The 15283-nt window shown below is 38.8% G+C and overlaps 4 protein-coding genes across 4 annotated transcripts; 1 reads left to right on the forward strand and 3 right to left on the reverse strand.

Annotated features, from left to right (window-relative positions):
• Positions 1–38: 38 nt before the first annotated feature.
• Positions 39–3515, reverse strand: rnf185 (ring finger protein 185). The gene is made up of 6 exons (XM_034896612.1): positions 2929–3515; positions 2224–2242; positions 2012–2124; positions 1833–1887; positions 1329–1446; positions 39–1239 (listed from the first exon to the last, which is right to left on the reverse strand). Exons 1-6 carry the CDS (start codon positions 3105–3107, stop codon positions 1142–1144), a joined length of 582 nt encoding a protein of 193 aa, XP_034752503.1. The 5' UTR covers positions 3108–3515; the 3' UTR covers positions 39–1141.
• A 650-nt stretch (positions 3516–4165) lies between these two features.
• Positions 4166–5662, reverse strand: LOC117959656 (chemokine-like receptor 1). The gene is made up of 2 exons (XM_034896913.1): positions 5549–5662; positions 4166–5434 (listed from the first exon to the last, which is right to left on the reverse strand). The coding sequence occupies exon 2, from the start codon at positions 5418–5420 to the stop codon at positions 4419–4421; it is 1002 nt and encodes a 333-aa protein (XP_034752804.1). The 5' UTR covers positions 5421–5434; positions 5549–5662; the 3' UTR covers positions 4166–4418.
• A 1902-nt stretch (positions 5663–7564) lies between these two features.
• Positions 7565–10953, forward strand: LOC117958831 (iron-sulfur cluster assembly scaffold protein IscU-like). The gene is made up of 5 exons (XM_034895457.1): positions 7565–7777; positions 9604–9717; positions 9929–10039; positions 10188–10266; positions 10363–10953. Exons 1-5 carry the CDS (start codon positions 7676–7678, stop codon positions 10452–10454), a joined length of 498 nt encoding a protein of 165 aa, XP_034751348.1. The 5' UTR covers positions 7565–7675; the 3' UTR covers positions 10455–10953.
• On the reverse strand, positions 10676–15283 carry tmem119b (transmembrane protein 119b). The gene is made up of 2 exons (XM_034895456.1): positions 13403–15283; positions 10676–12225 (listed from the first exon to the last, which is right to left on the reverse strand). Exon 2 carries the CDS (start codon positions 12207–12209, stop codon positions 11370–11372), a length of 840 nt encoding a protein of 279 aa, XP_034751347.1. The 5' UTR covers positions 12210–12225; positions 13403–15283; the 3' UTR covers positions 10676–11369.

A 15283-nucleotide genomic window follows, 5' to 3' on the forward strand; every position in this document is an offset into this window, starting at 1 on the left:
CCCTAACAGATTTACATATTAACAGGAAAACAGACAGATTATGATTAACATCTTTATTTACATAGCTTTACTGTCAATAGATTGAATTCACAAAAGTGGTTTTAGGTTCAACCAGCCATCTTCATTTCAGTAATAATTATGTAATCTACAGTATTTTACATTTAATTACAATGACAAAGCAAAAGGCAATTTAGAGAGGAACACATTCTTAAATTAATATTTCAATTGCATACATGCAATTCAATCAACATTTTCTCAACATTTCTTTTAAATCACCTCCAAAATAAAGAGATTATGTCTAACATTGTTTTCATTCTGTAAAACGTGAATGATTTTTATCTCCCTTTTTTTTTTTAACCAATGAGAAGAATGATTTGTAAGATCAGGTACAGCTGGATAAAAACAAAGAGCATTCTTAGTACAGAAAAGAGAAAACATGGAGACCATGCTAGGATTCAGAGTGTAAACCAGTAGGATTCTCTGCAGCCTGTGTCCATGGAAGCACAGGTGTAAATAATACAATTAAGGATTGCACTGGCTGACTGGGACAGTAGAACACAGCCATTGTTAATGTTACAGTAACATCTGCACAGTTCCTGCTATGACCAGTCAATTAGTTAATTGTCAAATATAGGTTGAAAGGAAATGACCATATACATCATATGGGATCGGATGTATGAATGGAAAAGTCGATGAGCAGAGTACTGGTGGTCTTATTCTGTTTAGCAGAGTTTATCTTTAAATACAGTAATAGTACTAAAATAATACTCAAAAGAGCACCGAGAACTCTGTTCCACTTTCTCTCAAATGAACAACCTCCTGCATGTGGCTGATTTAAAAGAACAAGAGAGACAGACATGTGTCAAGCGACATGAAGTTTGAAGTTGTTAGCTGATGCAGAACAAGTGTGTTAATGCATTAAACAGACAACCGAAATGATGTGCTTCATAACCTTTTTATCCTGGGGTTAGCACAGATACTTTATCCTCAATTAAGAAAAATCTTGCATCGCGTTGTCAAGGAGACAAAAGTAACCAGAAATGCGGCAGAATCACATTGGCGCAAACCGTCATGATGTGCCATAATGTCGCATCTCCGTCAGATCTTTTGAGTTAGCCCGAGATGTTGTCGTTTCATGCATTTATGCGATCAGCAGCCAAAACATAATCACCAGAGCGACGAACAGGAAGAGTCGAGACAGGAACTGTTCATCCATGTGCTGCGGTGTCCCAGGGGCCGCTGTTTGGGAAATTGTATAACAGAGGTTATTTGATATGTTGTTAATAAAAGACACAGAGTTGTCACGGTAAAGTGTGTAAAACAAATACCTGGAGGAGGTCTGCCATCGTTGATGTTAAACGCTGTAGCAAAAATACCAAATGGAAAGGCACCGATTCCAAATGACATTTGGAATCCTCCATCTCCAAAGCCAAACCCTTGAAAGCCCTGTGAAACATATTTCATAATTAACATGAAGACGTGTGTGGATTCTCTTAATGTCTAGCCACATATTCTAAATATCTGAGGTACAGTTTAACATACAGAAAGTGAGATGTGACGCAACAGCCAGTGCAATTTATGATCATTCTCAAGAGACGTCTCTACACCGCAGCGCTTAGCAGCTAATAGATCCTAGTGGGAAATGTTCTTTTGTTAATGAATTAAACACAGGTTTACACTGCAGACCCTACATCCTCTGTAATGGTTTCATCATAACTGCATCATGTTACTCAGCAGCTGTTTGGAATCAAGAAAATATTGATCTGGCAACAAATAATGCAACCCTATACATTGTTTATTAAAATGCAAGTATACTTCTACAAAGTACTTACACCACGGTTTTCTGGCTCAGGCCTCTGCCCTTGTGGTCGCGGGGGGGTTCTTTCTCTATGAAACAAAACCACATTTTGTAAAAGCCATGATTACACTGCATGGGTTATACCTTTAATGGTTTAGACGTTATAGATTGTGTTAATAGATTCTGCCTGAGCTGTAACATAAAAGTACCAACCTGGGGTCTTGTTGACCAGTGCTTCCCCGTCCATATAGGGGGATTACTTTGTCTCGGCTGATGCCCGCTTTACACACTGGACACACTTGTCTGTTGGGCCTGGTCTCCAACCACTGCGGAAAGACAAAGATCGTTAGGACCTGACTTTCCATGAAAAATGCATTGTCATTTCAAAATAGTGAAAAAGGAGAAAACAAAGAGGTTCAGCTTACCTGATGCAAGCAAGGCCAACTGATCAAGAGGAGGTGCAAAGGAAAATAAGAGTTAACAGGGAAAGGGTTTGAGTAGTAAAACATGATCGGCTTCCCAGAACAACCTGGCTGTGCAAAATATACAACATTTACTGGAAAAAACAATTACTTCACAAGTTAAAGTTGAGGGTGAGCTCAGCTTATAAAGAAGAAAACCCATTAAATATAAAGAAAACCTTTCTGTTTTGGGATTTAACTTAATTATCAATTTATTATAGTTTCTATGGAAGTGACCAAGATGTTACACTAGCAGATTAATGCAATATTAACTCACTCATTTTTAAATAATGTTATTTATTTTAAGTCAAAACATTGTTTTAATCTAGAACAACACTTGTTTGTTTTCTAAATCTTATATCAAAACAATCTTGTTATGCTTTTGTTTTTGTTAATCTTAAATGAAGTGCCCAACAAGGTTCTGCTTTACAGAAATGCCTTTTGGATCATCAATCATAAACACCATTACTACACATTCCACATGACAAGATGTCAGCATCAACTGATGAAGGTTGTTGTTAGTTACAGCTGTTGTCTTTCCAAACTGATATTGGCCAATATCATGTTTAATAATATGAAAAGTTAGATGAGTTACAGGAATCTGGCCTTGATACCGTTGCTGAGGTGGGTCATAATGCCAAACTGTTAACGTGTTAACTTTGCTCTTACCAGAAAAGGTGTCCACACAGGCTGATCACTGCATCCTTGGCGGTGTCCAGGCATATATTACACTCGAAAGTGCCGTCCTGGCTGCCACTGTCGGCCGCTGTCGAGCTGCTGGATCCGGGACTTGGGTTTTCAGTGGCCGCAGTAGAGCCAGGAGCTGGAGGGGGGGCAGCGGTGGCCATTTAAAGCTAGATCCGCTCAACAAGAGGGTACAGCACACAGCGTTTTCAAAATAAGTACATAGGGGGACGTAGTAGATGGCGGTTTGTAGCTAGCAAAGAGCAGAAGACGATAGACTGAGCTTAATACAAATAACTCTTAAAAAAGGAGTTCCAACAAATAAAACCGACCGACCGCTAGCTAACGTGAGCTCCCATCGAGTGTCGAAAACAGACAGTTTCACCGTCTGACAAAGCAACGAACAACAGATACAGCAGCGTTAAACCAAAATTTGGTTCCAAACGTAATTTTCTAACTAAAAAACAAAACTTGGTGCGAGAAGTTAAGAAATATCCTGACAGCCGGTTGCATCACACATCCGTAGCGCTACGTACGTTAACCGATCCTGGGGGTACGGCAGGGGGCGTGGCTACGAGTCTGTTTCTTCTTCTTGGTTGGTAAACAACGATGCATTGGAGCTTTACCGCCACCAACTGAAAATAAATGCCTTCCAGTAAAACATGTTCTCCCGTTTCTTCTTGGCCACAGTCCACACATCCATTGTGTTTGCCTATTTTAAATAGTGTACTGTTTAATCCACTGTTCCCAAATAGGTCTTGATATTGTTTCATCTCTCCTGTTTTTTCCTGAGCTCCCACTTTTCCTTTACTCTGTAAAACCAGTCTATGTGTAAAACTATCTTCCTTTCCTATTTTCCTCCCCTTGCTTTTGCCACCTTTCCTTCAACCTCTTGTTTAATAATGCTCTTTACTTCTGTTCTGCTAACTAACTGACTAAGTTAGTAACTAACTAATGTTAATCAATTATTTTTTGTAGCCTCCTTTGCAACCTTATCTGCCATTTCAATAACTTTGAAACCAATATACGCCAATATACATACAAAATATTGATGTACGATTCATCATTTGAATTCAGTATCCTAAACAAGCAGCTACTTTATTTGTCCTGCAAGGGGCAATTTGAAGCAAGCTAATATGCAAACATAACAACATGCAAGCAATTTATTCAGACTTATAAAACAATGTAAAACTTAAAAATAATAGCTACATATCTTGTTTTTAAGTTGAAAGACACAAGAATGAATGTCAGTGGCATATTCTTAGCTGACCAACCACACCTTGTTATGCAAATTTGATATTGTGTAAAAATCAACAAGGTTTTATCATCATGATGAATAAATCAATGATACAGTAAACCCATCTAAGATAAAACATGCCCTGAAATATGATTTTGTCAATACCACCCAGCTCTATAATCATGTCCTGTACTGCGAAATACTCCTTGTCATTGATGGCAAAGGTTTTAACTTGATTTCAAATCATTTCCATTGACTTCGACTTTGAGTGACCTGTACGGAAGTCCTCTGCCATTGCCTCCTCTATCCTTGATGTCAAAGACCGCTTTAGGGTTTGTTTAAAATCATTACCAATGAACACATAGAGAACTGGAGATATTAAGCTGTTTGCTGCAGCCAGGGTGGCTCCCACCTTCAGGCCAGTTTTAAGTACTTCCAGGCTATGATTTGACAAGTCTGACTCTAAAAGAACAAAGCTATGATAGGGGACCCAGCAGAAAAAAAATGACAAGATGAGTGCCGCCATGACTTTATAAGGCTTTGTTGACTTGATAGTCAAACTTCTCAGCTTCACACTGAGCACCGAGCTGCAGAACACAATCATTAGGAAAGGAATCAGGAACCCGCAGACGAATCGAGTCAGGACTACTGCCTTGTGTCTGGCATGGTTCACGTAACTGGTGTGGCACTGAGTGACTGAGCCGTGGACTGTGGTTTGTCTGAAGATCAGTGAGGGCAATGTTAGGAGTGCAGAAAGGACCCAAATGAAGACAACAACTCCAAATGCTTTTCTCACTGTCCGGTGGTTATGTGACCACACAGGAAATGAAACCATTAAACAGCGATCAGCGCTAATCAGAACCAACAGAAACACACAGCTATACATGTTGAGAAACAGGGCTGAGGAGGTGAGCTTGCACAAGAACAGTCCAAAAGGCCAGTGTGAGGTGATCATGTAGAACACTTCCAGCGGCAAGAAGGCACAGAACAAAAAGTCTGAAATGGCCAGACTGATGTACCAAGTGGTGATGACTGTTCTTTTCATTTTGCATCCACAAATCCAGATCACCAATGAATTTCCTCCAAGGCCAATAACAGATATAATGATATTGACTGTCACTAGAACATGATTCAAAGAAGACTGAGAACTATTAAAAGGCGGTATTCCAGTTGGGGTGTTGTTGTTCTCGGTGTCATTGTCTGCAGTGTAATCCTCATAGTCAACATAATCCACAGTCATGCTGGTTACTTTTCCTAAAAAATGGAGCACAGATTCTTTATTTATACAAAGATAAACATATGTGATTACAACACTTCACAATTTTATCAAGAAACTACATTTTAGTTTATTATATAAAATGTACTCACGCTATGTCTTGACGGAGAAGCAATCACTTGACAGTGCCTTTGTCCCTTCTTGCTAAACGTAAGTTCTCACTTCTGTTTCCTGTGTTACTGGTGAACAATACATCTGAATCTACATGCCACGGATCAGATTAGAATGTGACCTCCTCTCACTTACAAATTTTATGTCTATGGGTGAGGCAATTTTCAGCTGTTTAAGTGGGTTCACAAAGTCGCAGCGGTCAAATTAATTTAAATAAATACATGAAAATGTAATATTATATGGCTATTTCCAGTCTTAGAAAAGCCTTTTGCAATGTCACAAAGGAGATTCCATGTTTCAAAACCCTAAAAAGTGAAGAAACCACCAGCTCACATTCCTTAAACAAGAGTGTGCCTGTACCATTTTACCAGAAGTGCAAGTGTCTGCAAAAACCTAGGTCAAGGGGGACTTCCTTATTTGCCACTCAAAGGGAATCATTTTGCTTTTTTAGCAATATATCTGCAGTAAGCAAGATGAAATGTCAAAGATACATCATGAACATCATTCTGAAAACCCCACATTATTAGAAAATATACATAGAAATCACAATTAGAAGTCAATTTTTAATTTAAATTCAGTCAGCGTTAACCTTTTTTCAAAATGTCCTATTAATTTTGGAAGTGTGACATGACAACTTTTGGTAGAAGTATGTCTCTATTTTGCTCAAATCCTGCTTGCTTTTTAAACCAAAATGATATTTTGTGAAGATAAACAATTATAGTCCTACCATCAAAATTCACTTAACAAAGGACATTAGAATTATATTTATTACTAATGATAATAGAACTGTACCTCCTTTATCTTTGAACATCATATTAAAAGCAGACCCTGGAGTCTTTTAGACCATTAGGTATTAGAACCAGTAGGGGGATTGGATGAAACACAATTTCCTATTTGTTTATGTATGAAAAGTGCTACATAAATAAGGTATTACTTGGATTGATTCATTTGTTTCACATGATATTTTAGTGGTGAAAGAACAACTCAGATCCTTTACTCAGGTAAAAGTATCCTACAAATGTCACAATTTACAACATATTAATTAGCAAGTAAAAGCCCTGCATTCTCAGTTTAATTTATATCAAATGTAGAATTATTAGCACTGAGATATATTTAAGTATCCGAAGTGTAAATACTCATCATGCAGAATGACCCCTTTTATACTCTGATATAATTTCGTATGTAGTGTTATTGTGTTGTTATTATGACTGATTTCTTCACGTGTAAGTCTTTAAATATAGCAGCCAAATGGCAAATTACAAGTCGCCTACCTCAAAATTGTGCTTAAGTAGGCTAAAGTAGCCTACTTGAGTAAATGTAGCTTACTTAGTTACATAGTGAAAAGTAACGTGCAATACATCTAACCAACCACTCAGCACCATTTAGGGTATTTGCAATACCAGAATAGTACCACCTAAAATTTAAACTGTGTAGCCTATTGCATAAAACATTTGAAGAGGTCACCTTGGACTTGTTGTGATTGGAATTTGTTTAAAAAAAAAATCATTTTATAGACTAAACTACTAGTCAAAAGAGTGTTTTTTTCAGTTTCTTTATTTACACAATTTAAAAAGTACAAAGGACTATAATTTAAAAGGACATGTGAAGGAGAATTGCCTAAAAACCATTCAGTGGCATGAAAAGTTGCATTATTCAGGCAGAAAATTTCACTTTAATAAACACAATGTGTAGCCTATGTAGGCCTATCTATCAATAATTTTACAAACACATCAAGAACACTGATTCATATTACATGCAAGTAGGACTACACAAACACCATCATTAACAGAGGGCATACATGTATGTGGCATGGCCTAGAGTCTTTACCAGACAAGAAAGATAAATTAATAAAAATTATCGTTAGTGGCCGCCCTTCTTGAAGTAAAATGATTTAAAATTAGGTAAATGAAAATTCACCACGGATGTTGTAAGAACAGAAACGTCGAAGTAAGGTCTTGGTTGCATAGACAGTTGGATACAGGATTAGGTAAACTGGACATGCGCAGATGTGATTTGTTTTAGCTCCTCCCATAAGAGTGACGTATGGATTTGAGGCTTCAATATGCTTTTCTCTTTTAAAACTGCGCCATTCCCCCTTGACTGTCAACATGGCGAGTACCGTTGCAAATAAGTGTCTAAGTCCTCTGGCTTTCATAACCAGGAGGTTATCTGCTCCGGAGTTCATCACTCAGTGCTGCTACCACCAGAAGGTAAAACACGTAGTAATACTAAAGAAGGCCGAGTCACTGTGTGCTAGCTCCTGGTTGGCTAGCTAATGTTTACAAATATTAGCATTATCCATTACCCAGGAGCATCGTGAGTAGGTACCGTAACAGTGGTTACATGGCTCAGGTAGATTAGATGGAGCAGTACATGGACCATCTTCGAACATCATGTTACATTAGTCTGCTGTCATGTGAGTTGTATAACACAACTATATGTTATCTACTTCTGTCATACTCCCCTTTTTGTGGAGTACGACAGAAGGAGATAATATGAAACGCCAGCACGTTAACTAACATTTGTGTTACCATATTTGTTTGTTACATGTTAGCTTGTTGTCAGTAAATTGAAGACGTCACTAATCTGCTCTGCTTCAATAATTGAATTACATCCCATTAAATGTTAAACGCTTTATGGTAAACGAGCACAAACCTGTAAATGTTATGTTATATAACTACCTGTGGAAGAATTGTATACTTTTGATAATGAACCATCTTAACCAGCCTATCTAACATAACAGCCATATTCAGGTATGTTATTGTGTGATGTGACGTCAGTTACAACATGCAGACACAAGGTCAATAATGATATATTCAAATTAGCCTAGTTTATAAATGCTGTTAAACATTGATGGTTTTATCTAAATGTTTGAAGGATTTTAAAACAGAATATACCTTCATATTGAAGGGCTTTTTTTTGCCTTGTGCGTACTTTGCTTTAATAAGACATCCCATTTGACAAAACGGTTATGTATCTTCTATCCTTTGAAGATGTACAGCTGTAAGATCATTTAAAAAAAAAAAAAGATTTCTTGAATATAATTTTAATCTAGACCATAACATGAGTTTAAAGAAAAACGTGACTATGTGGATAACTCATTTTGGAGAACAAACAAGCACAAACGTATATCAAATTAGTGTATTAAATGTAGTCCTTACGTGATAGTTTGTGATACAAGGTCAGCCACTTTAAATTGTTTAAGCCAAAGTGACTCAGCAGAAAATAGGAGGACTGCAGGATGCAGCAGTTTATTTAGTTGACAATGAAATCCGTTCCTAATCTGTTTAATTCAATGTCTCTTACGTAATGGGCCAAACTTGTAGTTGTATAACGGTGATACTCAAGATTTTTTTGACTTGTTCTGATTGTAGCAGAAAACAAAAAGCCTCCCATGATGCTACTGTTGTTTTACTTCATTTATTTCAGTACTTTGGAATACTCTCAACAACTTGCTAAAAGTTAGGGATGCACCGTTTCGACATTTTCAGTCCCAATACTGATGCCTGGGTTTTGTGGATCTGTCGATACCCGATACCGATCCCGTACCATTGTTGAGTTAATGATAAGCTGCATACCTTATACCTTTCATCCACCCTGTGGAAGAGACTGAAGGCGCCAGACTTTCCTAACTAAACAGTACTTTCCTAACTAAGACAAAATAACATAGATGTAATATATTGATTTTTCAGGGTGCTTTTGGATGTGCTTGATTAATTTGGTAGTATTGTACTTTGCAGTTCTACCACCACCCCTCAAAACATTTACTTTGCAGACATTGCAAACAGCCAACAAACTAGTTGGCGTGGGAAGCGTGAAATATCTCCACACAGCTGAACTCAACTCTTCCAGCATGCAACACACGTGCTGCACATAGGATGTGCTGCGATAAAGGAAAACAAAAACAAAACTGGATTTGATCCAGCTATTTTGTTAATGTTGTGGCCGATATCCGATCTTATTATCGGATCGGTGCACCCCAAATAAAAACCCAATTTTATGTATTTTTGTTTTTTTCTTTAATTTCTTTCTGAAGGTGGTAGATCATTATGAGAACCCAAGAAATGTGGGCACATTGGACAAACACTCCAAGAATGTTGGGACCGGCCTGGTGGGCGCTCCAGCCTGCGGAGATGTAATGAAGCTCCAGGTATGTTTGGCACTAAGCATGGGTGGATTACACCCTTTTTTTAAATAGCTATTAAGACTAAAATATATAAACACTGTTTAAAGTACTTGTACTTATAGAAGCATTTATGTATTTATGTATGTTGCATATATTACATGAACAGTTATTTCAACCCAGTAGTTCTTTCCCCTTTAGCATTTGAGTGCAACTCTATATACCTTCATTTTGACAGATTGAGGTGGATGACCAGGGGAAGATTGTGGATGCCAGGTTTAAAACTTTTGGCTGCGGCTCTGCTATCGCCTCCAGCTCTTTGGCCACCGAGTGGGTGAAGGGCAAATCTGTGAGTTAACACATGGCAGACACTTCTTTCTCCGCCCCATGGAGTGTGTCATGTATTGCTTTTCATATTCTTATTCATTCTGCTCATGTCTTATCTTTTGACTGGAAAGGTGTTTTGTGGTCCTGGACTAATGTGCTTTTCTCATCAGGTGGATGAAGCTTTGACAATAAAGAACACTGACATTGCCAAAGAGCTCTGCCTTCCACCTGTTAAACTTCACTGCTCCAGTAAGCTTCCAGTGCATTTGTCTAATGCATGTTATTGCTTTCCAAACTGCTCCACACGTGTATGTATATTTAATCTATCAAATTGTTTCTCAACAGTGCTTGCAGAGGATGCTATCAAGGCTGCCCTGGCTGACTATCGCCTCAAGCAACAGGACGACCAGCAGGAGGCAGTCCGAGCCAGCATTTAACAGAGCCCTCACTCTGAGCTGGGCACCACTGTTTGCTTCCTGCTGTCAAGAAGAGAAGTAGCAGAAGTTCAGCATCCTCACTTTCCTGCAGTATTGATGAGGCACACCTTATATGTTGACTAGTACACCATTGTCAACCCTCTATGGCAGTGTAACACCGGGATTTCTACATTCATTTGTAGTCCTCTAGCCCTACTGTACTGTACCTTTTTAGCCTGTCACATAAACGCACAATGTAAGCGCTGTTGGTACAAAACAAGGCTTATTTTTAGAGATTGTGTTAAAGATTTTGTGCTTGGGGTGTGATGAGTTTGAATGAAGGTATGATGGCGATATAATTTAAGCTAAGCGTTGTAGTCTATCTACACCCTAAGCATTGACCTTTGATAAGCAACGTGGCTTGAAACAACGAAAGGGGCCATTGGTTTGAAGTGTAATTTATGATTATTTAGTAATGCTTCCTTGACAGTCTGCAATAAAAGGATACCTAAAACCAAAACTATTCTCAGGCATTGGTTTTCTATTATTGTAAAACCCAAACATGCAACTACTTATCTCTAAAACATAGTCAATACTTTATTTTACACAGCAGGACAAAGTATTTGGGATAATTGTTTTAGGTGCAAGATGTCCTTTAACCACACAAAACATACAAAGAAATTGTTTCGTGCCAGAAGTTAATGACGTTACTCTATGAAAGATGTTTATAATATGGCATGAAATATATATATCCAATCAGAGCAAAGCATCATGCTGATACAGTATTGCAAAAAACAACAATTTGATTGGAATTTAGCAGTCTTTCTTCTTTTCCCTTGATACACTTGTAGACATTTTTGTAACCTTACTGGACAAATTGCCACTCTTGGATTCAAAGTGTTAAAAGAAATACATTCAGGTCAGTGTTCAGAAGAGTTAGAATGCAGTTTTCTCTCCCGCGATCAGCTGAAGTGTAGCAGAGTCATTGTGAATGTGCAGAGAAGAGGGCCGGAGACTTTTGCCAATTAAAGGCTCCTGTAAAGGATCCTCACCTGGATGAAGCTGCTCTGGAGGATTCAGCTCCGGGCTTCCTGCTGCTTCTTCTCTTTCAGAAAGCTCACACAGCTCCTTTTCCTCAGGGAGACTAGGTAGCTGCTGGTCCAGGATGCTGCCATCTGGTTGAGAGTTGTCCTCAAGACTGTGGTCTGCTACTTTCTGACTGGGCTCACCTTCCTCTGCAGCCTCAACACATTTATTTGGTGTGCGCAGTCTCTTGGTGGCCCTCATAATGTCTGCCTGGAGCTGCTTGTGAGAGTCCACCGGCTCACATCCCTGCTCGGGAGCGTGTTTTTCTGGCACTTCATTAAAGAGTTTAGCACCTCCAGTTTTGTCCCTGTGGTCTACATACATATTTGAGGGGTAAGAGGAAGGGTAGTAGGCATTCACTTTGCGCCTGCGGCTCATGATAATTGACCCACAGATTATAAGGAAGAGCAGAAGGATGAGAGAGCCAGCAACAAGGATAAGGAGCATGTTGTCCTCCAGAAAGTCCACAACTTGATTCAGAAAGTCTGTTTCCACATGGGTGGGGCCAACAGGTGTAGTTTGGTACTCAGAGGAAACGTTGCTGGTGGGCAGAGAGGAAGTAAAGTTACTGAGTTCTTCCTCGTCTGTACTTCCTTCTTGAGAACTGTAAAAGAGTAGTGGTGTGGCCAAGATGCTGCTGATGCAGAAGACTGCACACAGACAAATTAGATGAAGGGTAATTGGGAGCATGGTTTCCCCTCAGGATCTGTAAATAACAGTAAACGTCAGTAACTGAAATGTCAATGCCATGTGTGAAGACGGTGTGCGGCTCTCACGTGTTGCATTACGTTTGAGTCACAGAGCAAAGCATCTGTTTTTCTGAAATATAAATCCCGGTGATCTTTAAAAAAACAAAACAACCACCACTGTTCTGAAGGTATTTCCTGAAACCTTTAAAGAGTCTTCTAAACATCTGGATGAAACAAAATTATAAGTAGGCTTTATTATCAGTTAAACACTTTTTTATTGCATGTGTTGTTAAAGGACCTTATGGTTTTGACAAAAAACCAGCTAAGCTCTGTGACCCTAATGGAATATAAACTTGGCCTATTACACAGTTATATATCCATTTATCCATTTGGTAACAACATACATGCAAACTGCATCAAAACTAAAAAAATCTTCCTTCATTAGTCAAACACATTGGCTTTATTCCAGCTTTAACATCTAACTCATTGAGATGAAATGAGTCTACTGAACACACATGTTGCAGAAACCCAAAGTACAGAGCTAAAATGTTTAGTAAGAGCATATTCTCTTACTTACCCCTTGTGGTATAATTGGCTGATATCTAAAAAAATAACTAAATAAGGGCAAATAAAACCAAAACTATTTGCATGGCTAGATACAACAAAGGGTATATTTTCTTCTAATTTTGATGACCTGACCCTTTAAACCCTGCTTTAGTTATTTATTTGGATAATAATCAGCTCTCTGCTCGGCCTGTGTCAACTCGCAGCAGCTCCCACACTTTCATTCCTATTCCGTTGCATCTGTGTGCAAGCTGGGCTACGTGAGGCTCCTCTCTCATCTGGAAAAAGGCTGGGACTTTTCAGAATTAATCACACACTCAACCCTGGTCCAAATTTACATTGCCACACATGCCTGCAGGCACATGCACATTTGCACATGAGGCAGTCACATGCACACACATGCATACATGGAATTAAACTATACTCAGCCGATTTTCTAAATTAAATGGAAAAAAGTACTTGCAAGTCTGTGGATGACTTTAACAATCTTACTTGCTGAGGCTGGATGATGCTCTGAAGGCATCATGATGCTGTCACATCAGCCACTTCAAATTGACACGCAAACTAACATCAATAAACTCCCAATGTCTTAAGTGTGCAAAAAAAATAAAATAAAAACATTCTACTCACCATCCACTGCAACAGAAGAAGTGTCTCTGTTGGAATCCCCTCTGATGGAGGATACGTGAAACCAGTCTGGTAAAAGTGAACTGAGAGAGAGAGAGACAGAGACAGAGAAAGCACAGCAAGCCACGCTACTTCTACAGTTTCAAATTTCAGGCTGGAGGTTTGTCTAAATAGTGCAAAAAAAGTCCTTAACTATGAGGAAAAATCCCTCCTTCTGCCTCTCCAATGTTCTCCTCCCCCTTCAGTTTCCCAGAGTGTATCTGAGCTCTCTGGACTGCACACAGATTGTTCTTGTTAGGTAGGGGATTGTAAAGTGCTGTGGGGGCAGGGACCCTCTCCTCCACTCTCCTGTGTGGCTAACTGGATGTGCGAGGCGATGACAACACTGGTGTAATGAAAAAACAACAACTTTACTAGTATAAAAACCACACAAACCAACCCTCAAACATCATCATCGGTAACGTGCGTTCACATTAAAAATATGTCTTCATTATTTCTGCAGAAGGAGCCTCTGATTGACAGTCGGGCCTTTTCTTCAACCTCAGCCTCTGACACTGATGACTAACAGCAGGCCTGCTGGGGCAAAACGAGTCAGAGAGCAGCTTGTAAGAGTGACCAGCTCATACAGGAAGAGGTTAATGCTTCCTGTGTAGACAAAACAGTCAGGAGAAGGGGGATTTTTCTCCAGGAACAAGCAATTGAACTCACACACTGTGTGTGACCACTTTAGGGAGAGAGTTGACTGCGTACGAGTGAGCCCTACAAGTTGTTGTGTTTATGTGCAAATGCATTTTTGGCAACTCTACTGTGTTTGAGATCAGAGAAGACAAGTCTAGCTTTATATGGTCATTAGGAGTGCGAGATTAAGTGTCCTGCATCCTTCAGGTTTACATTCGTCTCAGCTCTGTTGATAGTCCCCAGTGTCTGTTTCAGTTGCACATAGCTCAACATGAAAAAAAAGAAATGGCATTCAGTGCTTCCTTTTCACAGGAAGGGAAGTGAATATGAAATCCAGTCCAGCGTAGAATAAAAGCCTTTTATAAAGCCTGTCATAAATAAGGGAACTGACCAAGTCCACAGGTTTTTATAACGACTGTTTACCATTTAGAGATATGTAAGGACACAAACCACATTTACAAACAGAGCTGTCTTGTATTAACAGCTTTCATGTTGAACTTTTTCAGCAAACAGTTTATCTGAATTACTGTTCTTATTTTGAATTTCAGATTGCACAGAGTAAACCCTTATGTTACAAGTTCCTAAAGTCTAGTCATTTTCAATTGATTTCCGAGAAAAGTGTTGACACCAATTATGGGCAAAATCCTCTTTCTTTTCAACTGGTTAATGACCAGATAATACATTCTAATTAAACGTTATGTTTGTGTAACCAAGACTTTTTTTGATGGTTAAATGGAGTAGTTCTTTCAAGGAAATTTCTCTGGAAATAAGCACACAACCAGCTAAAGTAACTGTGTCTAAACTTTGTCTCCATTTTCCCTAAAATTAGTACCAAGTAACAAAAATGATTAGGCAATGACCAAATTGTTAAATAAGATCCAGTTTAATAAATTATTTTAATAAAGAAGCTGCATATCTACACACATGTCAACAGTCACGTACTGTTATCATTAATCAAATTACAGTGTTCATAAAATGAAGCCTCAGTGCTACCTGAATAACTGAAGAACAGAAATCCCTTGACAAAACAAGCCTTCCTGTCTCCTGTTGCTAAGTGAAATACCATCAGGGCTCAGCTCAGGATGTGCAAAGAAAACATTCTTAGATCACTTTCCTCATCCTGGCTTAAAGTCTCTTGTGGAAGGGCAAGTGTGAAATTATGCAAAACGTTTCAACTCCTGCCAGAAATACACATTAGATATCAGA

Source organism: Etheostoma cragini, chromosome 16 (assembly GCF_013103735.1).
Source record: "Etheostoma cragini isolate CJK2018 chromosome 16, CSU_Ecrag_1.0, whole genome shotgun sequence".
Taxonomy (NCBI): Eukaryota; Metazoa; Chordata; class Actinopteri; order Perciformes; family Percidae; genus Etheostoma; species Etheostoma cragini.